This window comes from Terrapene carolina, unplaced genomic scaffold (assembly GCF_002925995.2).
Source record: "Terrapene carolina triunguis isolate 2854851 unplaced genomic scaffold, T_m_triunguis-2.0 Scaffold89, whole genome shotgun sequence".
In the NCBI taxonomy this organism is placed as follows: domain Eukaryota; kingdom Metazoa; phylum Chordata; order Testudines; family Emydidae; genus Terrapene; species Terrapene triunguis.
In genome coordinates this window covers 471,574-487,262 of record NW_020664440.1, presented here as the reverse complement: position 1 = coordinate 487,262, position 15,689 = coordinate 471,574, and the positions used below count along the sequence as shown (strand labels likewise).

The 15,689-nt window shown below is 41.4% G+C and overlaps 1 protein-coding gene across 4 annotated transcripts in view; it reads right to left on the bottom strand.

Moving 5' to 3' along the window:
* The window catches only part of PXK (PX domain containing serine/threonine kinase like), a 43,953-nt gene that overhangs the window by 15,320 nt on the left and 12,944 nt on the right, over positions 1-15,689 (bottom strand). For 3 of the 4 annotated variants that reach the window (XM_026650220.2, XM_026650221.2, XM_026650223.2), the window contains 9 exons: positions 11,116-11,193; positions 10,634-10,707; positions 9,803-9,877; positions 7,167-7,271; positions 6,822-6,923; positions 4,534-4,695; positions 3,057-3,174; positions 2,495-2,573; positions 80-128 (listed from right to left, as the gene is read on the bottom strand). In XM_026650220.2, the coding sequence (XP_026506005.1) occupies positions 80-128; positions 2,495-2,573; positions 3,057-3,174; positions 4,534-4,695; positions 6,822-6,923; positions 7,167-7,271; positions 9,803-9,877; positions 10,634-10,707; positions 11,116-11,193 (842 nt within the window). Of the gene's footprint in view, positions 1-79; positions 129-2,494; positions 2,574-3,056; positions 3,175-4,533; positions 4,696-6,821; positions 6,924-7,166; positions 7,272-9,802; positions 9,878-10,633; positions 10,708-11,115; positions 11,194-15,508; positions 15,683-15,689 lie in introns of those variants that run through there. The other variant, XM_026650222.1, reaches the window with a different exon arrangement.

Genomic DNA, 15,689 nt, shown 5'->3' with positions numbered 1-15,689 from the left:
TAGCACCAAGGCCCAAAGCCAGCCACATAACCACACAGTCAGCAGCAATTCATGATACGCCAGAGTCGTTCACTTTTACCTTAAACTGTGGTTTCTCGGAATTCGTTAGTAGAATATCACTGAATAATCTGAAAGGAAAGAAAAGTTCAAGCTGGTGTGTTATTTCCAAGAGACAGACAGGATCAAGAAGAGAATGCAGTATTACCACCATCCCCTCCACTGCTGCTTATTCTTTGCACTAAGACAAAGTGGATTGGACCAACTTCTGCTGGTGAGAGAGACAAGCTTTCGCACTCACACAGAGCTCTTCTTCAGGTCTTTGCACTGGCATGTATATGGTGCTTTTCATCCAGAGGGTCATAATGTACAAATAGCAATCCTCCCTGACACGTAGCCACCTCTGATGTGGAACATGCAAGACTAGCTAACAGCTTTAGGAGGAGACCAAGAGAAACACTGACAGCTGAAACAAGATAATTTTAGTTAGGCAGACTAGACTCTCCCAAAGTCAACTCTCCCTTTGCTTAAAATGCCATAACGACTACAGGGATCAGGTGGTTTTTTTGGGTACATTGCATCGAAAAGATCACTCCTCTGACAAGAAGCTCTCTCTTTGCCCAGTCATATATTCAAAACAATAAAGAGCATGGAAGACATCTGAGTAAAGCTTCACATTTCCGTTTACCTGGATTTTAACACTCCAGTTAAAGTAATTGAACAAGGAAAAAACATTTCATTCAATCCCACTAGACAGCAGCAACAATACAAATGATTAATCCTCTTTTCAGAGCACAGGGGAAGTACACTAGAGGGCAATGTTGTTATAATATTTCTATTTTCAGACTATTTCCAGCTACTTTCTATTTCTTTTTGAAAACACAGTAGAAGGTTGTCCAGTGAAATGTCAGAGTTAAATCCCCTGTGACCAATAGTTTAGAATTTTGACACTATTGCAGATCACCACATGTTTACACAAGTGATGAACTTCTCCAACATCCCAGATCCAGACACTCAGGAACAATAGTAGGTAGAACATTCAGAGAAAGGTGTGATAAAGTTGTCAGAGTCCCTCTAAAACCTACTTGTGGATTTCTCCCCCCCCCCCGGCCCCCGCCTTTTTATTTTTTTCCCCTTCCCAAATTAAAAAAACTCTTTCTACAGAATAGTATTTTATTCAAGGAGAGAAAGGTTTATTTTTATTGTATTGGCATGTATATGAACCCAGAACCTACACATTCCAAATCATGCTGCATGTACACATCAGGTTAGACTGGACATGGATTATCTTCTTTAACTCATGACTTTTATGCATTCTTACACCAATACCATTTCCCTGTTGTCAGATTTCTGTTTATTTCCTCTCCCCCTCAAATAAAAAAAGAAGAAAGACGACAAAAGACAAGACTGCACTGACCCTTTCCCACCAGAGAATATAGAACTCTACAACACGCCCCAAAATGTGTGGCAAGCTACACACCGGGGGACTAGGCCACAATTCTAAAGGACAGAATATTACACTTCTTCCCATTCCCTATTTTGAGCACAAACATTGAAGAAAGCAATAAAATCTACTTTGTTAATCACATTGCAGGCTCACTGCCAATCAAATCTATTAAGGATCACTTCTGCATCTTAGATGTTTTCTTATCATCCCTCCATGTACTTTTGCATGTGTTCGTAATGGATGGCTGGGCCCATTTAAATAATTACAGCAACATGCTCTGTACATCGGGCTTATATTTTTCATATTTATATTTACTTCCCTTTTTGGGGGATTTTTTAGCAATTTGAATTTTATGTAGAGATCCAAAATCAGAGGTTTTCAGGGCTCTCTTTGTATACCCTATAATAAGTATGTGTATAATGTAATATTATATATTTACTCATTACAGAAATAAATACTGTAATGAATAATCTCTTGTAATGTTCCCTGGCATATTTTAATGTAGAACCATTTTAAACAGCACTATGCTAAAGTGCACTAGGGAACTTTTAGTGTACATCAGTAGGATCTACATGGACCAATTAACATGCAGCACATTAGTGCACTTTAGAAATCTTGCCCCAGTACTCCACATTACTGCTCTATATAGACAGGCCCTTAGATACAAGAAACCATTTCCAGTGGGGTTTTTTGATAAATGCCAATTTTTTATTTTTTTAATAAAATAAAGGAGTGTTTTATGGATGCTTATTAATTAAAGTTGAAAAATCAAAAGTCCTTCATTAAAATGCAAACACCACCTGTGTGGGTGAATGTATTATATGCTACAATGTAGCAAGGGTCAGAATAGTTTAAGGAACATCATCCATATTTTACAAGTGACGTACATCAAATAAAGTTAGACCATTAATGCTCTCATTTAGAAGAGGTTATTCCTCCCCCCCAAAAAAACCCTTTATTATGAATGATGAGAGCACAGAGAAAGCTTTGCTCATATTAATATAATTAACAATACTAAAGTCTACAAAAAACAAGGCAACGAGAACTTACGACATCTGTAAGATCTTGGAGACAGCTGGCATACCATTCTTTAGGGCTTCACAGGAGAGTAGGGATTCCAAAACAGCCACTTTAAAAAGGAAGGAAGGAAGGAAGAGAAAGAATGGGCAGATTTTTATACTGCAGGAACACATTTGCTAACATTGCTTTCCTTGGTTTGGGATAAAAGATTAGGCACTGTTGTGTAACACTCCCTAACTAACTTTTCAACTAAAACAGTTCAGGAGAAGTAGATATTACTTTTACCAGATGATCAGAAACTGTGTAGTAAAGAAAGAATAATAAAGCAACTCAGTGTATCTATGTGCCATATATATTTCTTCAGGGAAAAGGCATCTCACAATACAGAAATGTACAGGTATGGTACATTTTCTATTGTAGTTAATTTAGTAAATAAATTATCCAGCCTCAGAACTCTCCTTCTAAAGCTACAAGACATATTAAGTAGGTTTCTAGTGTAGTCGAATATGTCCTTTATAGTTGGATTAAAAGAAAGGCAGACAATTGAAGTGACTTTAAACAGAGACGAATACCTCCCCAATAGTATACTGACCGACTGACGCCGATGGAGCAGGAGGGAAGCCGTCCACTGGGATTGAATCTGGAGGTCTCCCATACGTCATTTCATACAGTAAGTGACCAAAGCAATGGACATCGACACCTTCTAAAGTCTAGGAAGACAAAAGCCCAGCTTGCTAGAATCAAGCAATTTTGCACATTTCAGTTCCAAGATTTACAATGCTCCGTTAAAGAAGGATGGGCTTGTGGTTAGGGCACAAGACTGGGATTCAGGAGATACAGGTTCAATTCCTAGTTTTGCCACCAAACTGTGTGACCTGGTGCAAGTCCCTTAGTCTCTGTGCCTCAGTTCCCCATTGATAAACATAATCCCAATCCTCTCATGCTTTGCCTATCTTTTCTATTTAGATGCTAAATTTGGAGGGGAAGAACAGTTTTACTATGTACATAAACTGCAACTAGCCCAAACGGCTCCTCTAATAAAATAACCCCTTCACAAGTGATCTATTTGGCATTTTCAGTTGCAGGTGACAATTCAGCTAATTAACCTAATAATTGACCTAACTATTTTCTGTTCACACAACCCTTATTCCTACAAAATATAGATTTTTGAAAACCAGAATACTGAAAGGAAGTCTTGAGCTAGCGCATTTTTCTATTATTCAAACAGTAAACACCGAGATTTAATATACGATATATAAATGTATTAATAGTAATAGTACACATGCCCACACCACCACACACCCCACTGATTTCCAACTAGCCAATAAGTAGATTAAAAGGAAAATATCCAAAGAAAGAACTATTTGTACAAAATACCAGAGAGTTTAGTGCATTTGGCTTAATTTAGCCTAGTGAACTAAGTGTTAATAGAGGATGTTCGCTGGCTTTTAGATTTATGTTAGTAGCAGACATATCTGTGGCTGTACTTATTGGCTAAGACTTTAGTAAGTTTTGATGGCACTGACAGTTAATATAACCGTGAACTTTTGAAAGTTTCTTTGGCAACTCAGTACAACTGTTGAACAAGGTCAGCAGCTGTCCCATGTGATACCTTATGTAATTTATTACAATGAGTACTTGAGGGCAAGGCAACATATCAGTTAAACGCTTGCAAGTTCTACAACAGGGCAGATTTCCCAACAGAGGGGAAGTTAGGTCTAGCTTCTCTGTAGACAGAGTCTACTGCTGATGTGCAAATCAACAGCTGAGAAATAACCTGCACCAACCCCTGCCCAACTTATGAGTTTTCAAGAGCCAGACATCTACATAATGCCTCTAGTCCATTCATCTTAGAGAAAACATTCTCTATTTCATTCCAGAGATATATTCTAACTTGAGCAGATGCCTACAGAAGTCGTACTTTCTACAACAGCATTAAGGTCACTTTTCAGGGTTGATAAACTATTGTAATATTTTATTGTCAAGCACAGATTGTTTTACTATCACATCTACGATGAATTTTCACGTAGGAAATATCTATTTATTGCTTTATATTTTAAGTGACTTACATTAATTTTCCGAAATTGTGAAAAATACGATCGATAAAAGGATGGGAGTCCCAGCAAGGAATTCTCTAGATCCAGCAACCTGCACGTATCACCGTCCAACATCACGTTGGAGGAATGTAGATGCCCATAAGGAAATCCTTTTTCATGCAAGAATTTTAATACCTGAAAGATCAGAGAAAAGTGTCACTGCGAGGACATCTGTTTGGACGATTGTCAGATAATGTTTGAAGTGTACTTAAAAGAATGCACAATGGATGGATCAGCTCCCCAGACTCTGAATCTTTCATTTTTCCCCATTCAGCTCCCACCTTCTAGCCACACGGTCACAGAGTCAAGCCATCTTCTACAGCTCTTCATTCACAGATTGGGACTGGCACCACCTGTATGATCACACTCCTCCCTATACCTCACCTGGTGGTTTCCCCAACCCATCAGGCGCTAAAGGTTCATGTTCTCACATTCCTCTCTAACAACTGTTTCCTCTAGCCACTTCAATCAGAATCTGCTGCATTTGGTTTCTTTTAAGTAGCTGGAATCTGAACCATCCTGTCTTCCCCATAAAGGAACTATCCTGTGAGATGCACACCTTTATTGCTCTTCTCCCATGGACTTATGGGAGTTTCCCAGCAGACTGTGGGAGTTTGACCTTTTCTCCCACAATTCCACAGAGCTCCCAAAACGGCTTCTGAAAACTCCCAGAAGCCTCTGCTTCACAGCATCATGTCAGAAACAGTGGGATAGATGGGGCAGGACAGCAAGGATCAAGAACAGAGTTTTTTTGGATAAAAGGATCTCTGGCTCAGGGCAAGGACTGTCACATGTGAAGTGAAAGGTCTGTATCTACTCTCTCTCTCTCTCTCTCTCTCTCTCCTGCAAATAGACATTTGATGAATGGTAATGGCCATGGAAGGAAAAACATGACCAACTCCCGTCTGCAGTACCCTGTATAACCACACAGATACTCATGTGGTGGAAGTTTGCCTGAGTCTCACATGTGTAAGGGAGTGTATCTAGTCGAGTTACAAGTAGCTTGTTCAATGAAACAAGTATATGAAGGAAATCTTAAGACTAATTCCCTAAGGCTCCTATTGGTGCCAAGATTCAGGATTTCTCACCAAGTGCTAAAAAGGGATAAAATAGACTGGACTAAGGAAAACATCAGAAGAGGAGATGTACTATAATCTTATTATATGTGCTGATATGATCTTAATCAAGAAGTCTTGAAAGTTGACACTGATCAAACACTCACAATAAACCTGGAAGTGATTTTCATGTAAACAGCACCAATACACATATTGAAAGGTTCTTGAAGCAGAATAAGAGGCTGATAAAAGGGGTTTATCTACTGTCTTTTAAAAATAAGAAAAAAGGGTCAAACTGAACCAAAGTCTACAATATGGTTTAAAAAACTTTTTTTGGAAGATGAATACAGTTAGTGATGTAAACTGCAGCAAGTAGAGATTTAAAAGGATGCTGCTGACTTGAATTTTTTCTTTAAAATTTACTAATTTGGAAAAATTCCAGTTTCTGATGGAGCACCCTTTTAAGTACTAGAGGCTGATTTTTTCAAAAGTTACCCTTATTAGTGCTTTTATGGTCTCCCTACTCCTGTCTATATTTACGGGGCTTTCCGGCAAGAAAAAAAGATAGTTAACTTAGTCCCCAGCGCAGCAAATGGATCCACATGGACAGACCCTGGCACCTGTGCAGAGCGCCAGTTACATCACAATGGGGGCTCCATGCAAGGATAAGGGTCTGCACACAAGGATCCAATTGCAGGATGGAGGCCTAACTATCAGGGCTGGCTCCAGCTTTTCTGCCACCCCAAGCGACAAAAAGAGTGGTGGCACTTCAGCAGCAGCTCAATCGTGCCACTTCTTCTGCAGCAGTTCAGCGGCGGGTCCCCCCCTCTTCCTCTTCGGTGGCCGCTCAAAGAGGAAGAGAGGGAATGAGGGACCCGCTGCTGGAGTTTCCGCCGAGGACCTGGACATGCCGCCCCGATACCGGATGGAGTGCCGCCCCTTTGAATTGGCCACACCAAGCCCCTGCTTCCTACGCTGGTGCCTGGAGCCGGCCCTACTAACTATATAGGGGACTACACTGAACTGACTACACACAAAGTGTGGCCAAATGTACAAAATAAACTAACTGCAAAAGGATACAACATTTTTAACTCCCTTCCATTAGAATAATCCCAGCTGTTAATTAGGAGGAGATTTTCAAGCCGTTAATTAGGAGGATATTATCCCTTTAGTCACAAATGCATTTTAGACAGTAAAAGGAGTTACCTCTAATATTTGTCTCCCAAATGTTTTTATTTGCTGAAGTTCAAGACCTTGAATTTTTTTGGGATTGCAGTACTTCTTCAGGAATGGGTCTTTTGGTTTTGCCTTTAAAAAAAAAAAAAAAGAAAGAAAAAAGAAAAAGAAAAAAAGTACACAGCTATTAATGAACATATAAAATGCCATGCTCGTACTAAGCAATTATAAAGAAGAAAATTTAAGTACTCTTGATTTACTCAACAGTAAAACATAAAAAGTACTTTATACTATTATTAATATACACTCTAAAGACCATAAAGTAAAAAAACATGGCAGAGCATTTTGCTAAAAATCAGTACCATTGTACAGTACCTTATAGATAAGGTCCTTTAGTGTTCCCTTCTCATTGAATGGTCTAATTACCAGTGCCGAGGATTCATTGCCTGTGGCAAAAGTGACTTTGTAAATGTAGGGATGCTGCCAAAAGAAGAAGCAATTAAGAAGACTCATACATCTTAATGTGGATTACGGTAAATTCATGCTAGATTCATTTACTAGAGAACAGATATCCTGAAGTAATATCATGCATTTGAATTATTTGTTTATCAAAATGACAAGCCAGAGTCTGTAGTCACATCTGCTTAACAGACCACTACTTTAGTCTTAACCAAGGGCAAACATAGCAAGGATTTCATTCAGCTTCCACTGAAGTAGACAGGAATCTTACTACCAATTTCAGTAACGGCTGGATCAGGCCCTAAATTAGTAACTCTCACACAGGGACGTGCACAGGAATTTAAATTTAACTGCATTTGAAGCAGCATGTTCTGTGCCCCTGCCGCAGCCCTGGGGCTGGAGGAGCTTGCTTTGCCCCCTCCAATTATTGGGGGGGTGCCCATGCCCGTGCTTGCCCCCCCCCCTTGTGCACACCCCTGCCCACACATGATAAAACAGATGTACTTCAAGTGGAGGTGACCAAGCACAGGGTTCAGGGGAATTTGGTGGGCATCAGGGGAAGTTAGGAGGTTGCAAACCTCATTACCTGCGCTCTTCCTCATGATCTCTTACACTGCAGTCACTAGCTTGTTGATAAAAAAGATTAAGGGTCCAGTCCTGTAAACACTCATGCATGTGAGTAACTTTAAGGGGAGTTTAATGGGACTATGCTGCATAAAATGTTGGAGCTGTGTCGGTCCCAAGAGATTAGAAAGACAAGGTGGCTGAGGTATTCTCTTATATTTTGACCCACTTCTGTTGGTTAGAGAAACAAGTTTCTGAGCTTACACAGAGCTCTTCAGATCTGGGAAACTTACTCACACTTGGTCGACACCACACTTAGATTGGTATAACTAGGTCGCTCCAGGGTATGAAAAATCCACACTCTTGAGCAATGTAGTTATACCAACCTTAACCCCCCCATATAGACAGCACTGTGATGGCGGGACAGCTTCTTCCACTGACATAGCTACTACCTCTTGCAGAGTCATTGAACTGACAGGAGAGCTCTCCCCTATTGGCTTAGATTGTCTTCACCAAACATGCTACAGCAGCGCTGCTGCATGGATGTACATTTGTACCATAGACCTGCCCTTAGTGTCTCACAGCTAAATACAGATGGAACAGATTGTTTAGTGTAAGTAAGTAGTTGAATGGTCCCTTGAAATACATGTTAAAATGAAGTGGCCTGTTATGTTCCTTATGACTGAAGGAGTATTAATGGGCCAGGTCACCTTGAGTGGTCCCTTGAAATATGTATTAACTATTTATGCTAAACAATCTGTTCCATCTTGTGTTTAACTGTGAGACACCGAATGTGGTTATGTCTACATTAGAGCACTTACAGCCTGCACCACTGTAGTGCTTCTGGAGAAGATGCTCTCAGCCAATGGGAGAGAGCTCTCCTGTCAGCTTAATGATTCCTGCCTCCATGAGAAGCAGTAGCTATGTCAGTGGGAGAAGCTCTCCAGCCAACATAGCGCTGTCTACACTGGTGCTTAGGTCAGTAGAACTCACGTTGCTCAGGGGTGTTGATTAATCATCTGTTATACTGAAGTAATTTGTAGCAGAGACAAGGTCTAAGTTTCCCAGACCTGAAGAAGAGCTCTGTGTAAGGTCAGAAGCTGGTCTCTCTAACCAACAGAAATTTGTCCAATAAAATATTACCTGAGCCACTTTGTCTCTATTTATGCTGGATAAAGTTACTCATGGGTTTGTGGGCTCAGGCCCTAGAATTGCATATGAGATAGTTCAAGACTAAGAATTCACAGCACTAGTTTCATAACCTTTTCAGAAATTAATATCACTCACTAGAGTAACTCAGTGCAAGTGGGCACTATTTACTTTCTGCTGACAACTTTGCTTGCAGGATTGGAAAAAAACAACCATACCCATTTAAAACGTGGCTGTAAGAATTAGCCCCAAGGTGACACAGCAAAAAGCAAGAGAGTCTGAAAGCGGAGACAGGCCGCACAGAATAAGCAAATACCATTCCTTATTCAGATAGAGTTACTGCGATTGGATCCTGCCATGTGGTGTTCCCTGGAACATGGGAAATAAGAGCACTGCCTCTAGGCTACTGACAGATTGCAGACAGAGCACAGAGGATCAAAACACATTTCATTGATATCCATTAGATCCTCAGGACATCTGATGAGTTGTTAAACAATTAAGTGTAGAGACAGCGCTATTGTGAGAGCCTGAAAATCTTGGACATTTACAATCAAAGCTGATGCTAACTCCAAGTATTATGGAAAGATAGGAAGAGAAAAGCACAGCAGCCATGACTGACATTTCTGGTACTGCTACTTTCTTGGGCGATTACATATTACCTCACCAGGGTGTAGGAGGCTTAACTAGTGTTTGCAAAGGCTTTGAGCTCTTCAGATGAAAGCAGTTTTATCACAGTACACAATATTTTTATATTGACTGCATACACTTTTTCAGGATTAGTCCTCATAAGGGTTAGTTTTGGGTTGGCTCAGTTTAAGAGTCATCAAAGTAACACTCACAGAACAAGAAGGAAGAAGTTTCACAGCGCACTGGAAGTCTTTATCAGACAAGTATTTATCAGGGCCAAAGTCAGCCTAGAAAGGAATACAAACAGTAAGGCATCAGCTGACTAATATACAGAGAAAGATGGAAGGATTTTCACTTAGTTTGCTCACAAGTTACTAAAACAGCTGCTTCTTAAAAATTTACCTCTAGAGTAAAAGAGGGCAAAATTCTAATGCAAGGTAATGCTTTATACATTATGAAAAGAAAAATTCTAGAAGCTAAACTAGCTCACAATTGGTTCACACTGCCACTGAGGCTAGGTCTACACTACAGCGGGGGGTCGACCTAAGATACGCAACTTCAGCTACGTGAATACCGTAGCTGAAGTTGCGTATTTTAGGTTGACTTACCTGGCTGTGAGGACGGGGGAAAGTCGACCGCTGCCGTCGACTCCGCTGCCGCCTCTTGCCGCGGTGGATTTCCGGAGTCGACGGCAGAGCGATCAGGGATCGATTTTATCGCGTGTTCACTAGACGCGATAAGTCGATCCCAGAACATCGATTGCCTGCCGCCGGACCCTCCGGTAAGTGTAGATGTACCCTTAGAGCTGGATCCCAAGCACCCAAGTTTACATGTTTCTGTTATTCACATGCAATATCTGATAACACACTATGAAGTTAGGCTTCACTAAAATAAGATCTTGAGGATGAACTCAAAACATTGATTACTTTTGTTGGGGATGAAGGCAACCACACAGAGGGGTTTTATAATGCTGCTTTGACCAGTTCATTTATAGTTATCTTGAAGAACCTGAAAGTGGGATGAAATTTAAGATGCATGCATACCCAGCTTAACATTAGTCGCTCCTTTGGTTGATTCTTACTCTTCATTAAGAAATACCTCTTACGTATTCGCCAACCTAGAAGGAAAAAGTTTTCATTTTTGTTTTTAAAAAAGCTACTGAATCATGGTAGGGTTTATGTGCTCACTCTCTATTATGCTTCTCCAATAAGAAAATTCTTAGAGATCTTTGTAAACCTACATCAGTAGGGCATTATACCAACACATACCAAAATTATGTCAACGTGGAAAGAAACATACATAATTTAAGGTTTCAATGCTTAGTATGATCAGTGGTAAGACTCCAAATTCTTCATCAAATTCAGTTCCATATACATAATGATAACTTGGCTCAAACGGTCACCATAATTCTCCATTTTAATTAAGTCTCCTTCACAAAGAGACTCGCCCCTTCCTCCCCCAACCCCCCAGTAACATGGCAGCCATGTCTCTCCTTGACCAGAGACCCAAACTGCCCATTTCTTACCTATATCTTTTAGTGGCTCTACCACCTCCCACTTTGGCTCTGACCGGAAGAACATCGAAACATGCTGTAAGGCAATTTCTGCAAAGAGATTTTTAAAAGTCTGTTAATTATACACATATTGCTGAATGTTCAGAGTCAGAAGCAAACTCCAGGGATTCAGGCTTTGCTTCACACGTAACAAGGCAGCAAAACTGTTTTTTCTATTAAATTAAGTCACAAAACTTGGCTAAAAAGTGTTTGAGCTTTTAACCTGAAGTAGTTTAGATCTTCCAAGAGAACAGTGTAAATCAGCTGGCTTAGGGAACACAAAACTTCATGAGCTAACATTTCCTCTGTACCAGAAATGGGCCTAAGCCACAAGATCCAAGACACCCCCAGAGACAGTTCAGATCCAGATCCAAAGCTCATGGTTTGGATTTCCCCGTGTCTGGTCTGCCTCACAACAGGACATTTGTTATTCATCTTTAATGCCAAATTTTAAAACCTTACATTTAATTCTGCCATTACTACGTACAAACTATTCATCTATTTATTTTACTCCTTGCTGCTCTGCTCCTGCAGAGTAACAGGGGCTGACTAGTGCAAAGGCACTTACTTCCCTGCAGACATTCTGCTGGCAGCATCCAGCGAGCAATTATGAAAAAATGAAACCATTCCAGCTTACTTGAGACAGACAGCACTCCCCCACAGCTGGAAAGGCAACTCTGTTAGGAGTTCATAAGGTGATTTAAGAGAAACAATCATTAGGGAAAGCAGGCAAACAATGAAACTTCTCTAATGTCACTGATCTTGACAGGGACAAATAGTGCGAGTGAATAAGGATGCAGGGTTTTAGATTTTATTTGACCTGTTGTGTATTATTTTCCTGTGACCATTTGTGGAAACATGCTTGGAGAAGAGGAAAATGGTGCAACAGTCATTGTTTATTGGTACAACAGTAACTTAAAGTAATGCCACACTAATGGGGTCTGCCAAGATCACAGGCAGTGACTTAATCATTATTAATTCCCCTGGTACTTGCTGTAACAGTAATCTTGATGAACTTGCTCTGAATTAATATGGATGTCAGAATACTTCTTACAGGATCACCACTGTTTGTTCAGTGGTAACTAGATGAGCTGATATTTTAATGTATTACTTATATTTTAGGTCTCCTCCATAGCTTAACATAAATGTCAGAGAAGGTTTAGGGAAAGGCAGTTCACTGTATGCAGAGACAGCAGACACTAGGACAGGGCTGGCCAAACTTACTGACCCGCAGAGCTGTATAGGACAATCTCCAGAAGTTCGAAAGCTGGGGCGCGCCTGAGGGGGCTCAGCCCCACTCCTGCTGTGAAGCCCTGAGCCCCAGCAAGTGTGCCCCAAAGGGCTGACGCCCCATGATTCCCCTCCTCGCTGGGCATAAGTCCCTACCCTGCCCCCCTGCTGCAAGGCAGGTATCCCAAGCTCCTCCCACCCCTCCAAGTCAGGTAGATGGAGAAGGGGGTAGCAAGCGGGGGGGTTCCGCGAGCCGCGCTTTAACTGGAAAAGAGAGTCGCATACAGCCTGCAAGCCACAGTTTGGCCACACTTGCACTAGGATATTTCAGGGAGAGCGTGGACACAAATGAAAAGTAAATAGCATGTTTCTGCTTTGCTAGGCTGTGCTTTTACGAAAATAATGGTTTACATTTCACAGTTTATAGGGGCATTGAAACTATACATCGTCTCTGGTATGGTTTTCCATTGGTTAGTGCTACAGAAATAAATTGTAGAATGGCTGCCTTCGTTTGAAAGCAGCTTTTTGGGGTGGATTAGGCTATCATTTTACATCAACCCGGCACATCTTATAGGTCTAGGGTTCACCAACAGAGGGGGTGCCTCTTGGTCATCTCCCCTTCCAGCTGCAATCACATAAGCCATTTCTCCCCCTAGTTGCAATCCTGAGGACCTCCCTCATTGCCCTTCAAAGCTACCTAACTGCTATGGGGCTAAATATGGCAACTAGTTACAAGGGGAAGCAATATTGAGCATATTTAATATATTTTCAGCCAGGGCTGGCTCCAGGCACCAGCTAAGGAAGCAGGTGCTTGGGGCAGCCAATACAAAGGGGCAGCACTCCGTCTGCTATTGGGGCAGCATGTCCAGGTCTTCTGCAGGAATTCGGCGGTGGGTCCCTCAGTCCCTCTCTCTCTCTTTGAGCTGCTGCTGAAGAATGGAGCGACGCGACTGAGCTGCCGCCGAAGTGCCGCCAATCGGCTTTTTTTTTTTTTTTTAATTATTATTATTAATTCCCCCCCCCGCTGCTTGGGGCGGCAGAAAACCTGGAGCCAGCCCTGTTTTCAGCTTTCTTTACCGAAACATAAGTTAGAACCAAGGAGAGAAGCCAGAACCATTTGGCTAGCAAGCTTCCTCCACAGGTGATCAGCAAGAGCTCTGTGAACAAGTTTGAGAGCTGCTGTCATTGTTTTTTTAGAATCTTCTGCATTTAGTATTTTCTGCAAAGAACAGAGTTTTCAGTCAACAAGATCTGAAGAATATTCCTAGTCTCCCACAAAAGGATTTATTGCCAGCAGCTTTACTATGGACAACAACGTTTAGAAAGTCCAACAGGAAAATCTTGTTTGGACAGGTACCATAACATTCTTCCTCCTTTCCTACTTGCCTGCTACGTGCTGGACTATGGAGAAAGGGGAAAACCATACAAGTGCAGAAGCAGCAGTCCATGTTGAAGAAGGATTGGCTCCTAACAAGCTGGGTGAGCTCCCAGAAGGTCAGTCAGTATGGTCAATTTATTATTAGAATTAAAAACATGCACATGCACACTTCAATGTTTCCACCTTCCCAATTTATACTATGCACTGAGCAACATTTCTCAAGGTGCAGGATCAAAGCCGGGCATATGCATATTTATACATTGCCACACATTTACACAGTGCTTTACACAGATCAGGACACATTCCCTGTTCTGAAGAATTTAAAATCAAAGTAGAACCATAATACAATAATACACAAGTCTCTGACAAGTATCAGAGGGGTAGCCATGCTAGTCTGGATCTGTAAAAGCAGCAAAGAGCCCTGTGGCACCTTATAGACTAACAGACGTATTTATTGGAGCATGAGCTTTCGTGGGTGAATACCCACTTCGTCGGATGCATGCATCCGACAAAGTGGGTATTCACCCACGAAAGCTCATGCTCCAATAAATACGTCTGTTAGTCTATAAGGTGCCACAGGGCTCTTTGCTGCTTTTAAAGTCTCTGACGGTGCTTTTCATCAGTAGATCTCACAGTGCTTTACCAAGAAGCAAACATCATTATCCCCATTTTACAGAGAAGAAAGTTGAGGCACAGAGAGATAAAGTGACTTGCCCAAGACCATCCAGCAGGCCAGTGGTCAAACCAAGAATAGAATCCACATCTCCCAAATGCTAGTCCATGGCTGTATGTGTAAGGTCAAATTGTACACGTAGGACAAGACATTGGACAGCAGCCCAGGAAAAGACTGTGTAGCAGTTACTACTAATGTGAAGAAGACAGGAGGGATTACTGGCAGAGGTGGGTTTCAAGGAGGAATTTGGAAGAGGAAAGCAAGGAAAGTTGACACCCTAGGTAAATTCACTCACCCTTATTGGTTAAATGGGAAGAGTTTTACAGAGGGGTAAGCGTCTCTCACCCGCGTGTTACTGTAAGGATGAGAGTCTATACAGCACTCTAGAAAAGGACTACCTTAAAAGAAAGCAAATTAGACATGGGGCTGGATGTCAGGACTCCAAGATTCTATTCCCAATGGCTCACTGTGTGCCCTTGGACAAATCACAACCTCTGCCTTAGTATCCCCATTACAGATGCACCACCTCTGTATAACATTGAGAGCTAGGCATGAAGAATGCTAACTGTGAAAGTGTCAGCTACCCAGGATGCAGTGGGCAGGAATTTGTGAGCTATAACAGCAGTACACAGCAATATATGGGGTCTCTATAGAAACCATGAGGAATTTGCACCATGGGCTTCACAAAGTACTCAGCAAAGCTGAAATAGTTCCCTGCGTGTCTTGGCTCACTGCCCTAGCTCAGGTACACTAGTTTAAACTGCCCCTAGGTAGAATCTTATGTCTCCCCTTGTTACATTTCCTCATACGGATTCTCTTAGTCCTGACCACTCTTTGTGGTAACTGCAAACTTGATAACAGTACAGTTAATGCACAGATCTGCTTCATGACAGACAGCATGTGGGAACTTCAGAGTAAATTCACTCCTCTATGCCACAGGATCACTCCTTAATAGGATTAATGCACAATTTATAAGGTGAGACTGGTCCTCTGTATCAGGAAGGAGTAAATTTCTCCTGTACCCTTGTCTCAGCAACTATTAGGCAAGTAAATTTATTACTGCATTTTTACAATCCTTCACTTACCAGTATAGTTTACAGAATAGTTGTTTGGATCCAAGAATTTCTTTACCAATTCACAATTGGACAGTATGTGATTGGTAGTGATGACGTTGAGATAGTTCTGGAGTCCCTTCTGTCTTTCAGCTATGAATTCACGATCCATATTCCCAATCAACTTTTTGGGAGGTAGAGGTAGACTTAGAGC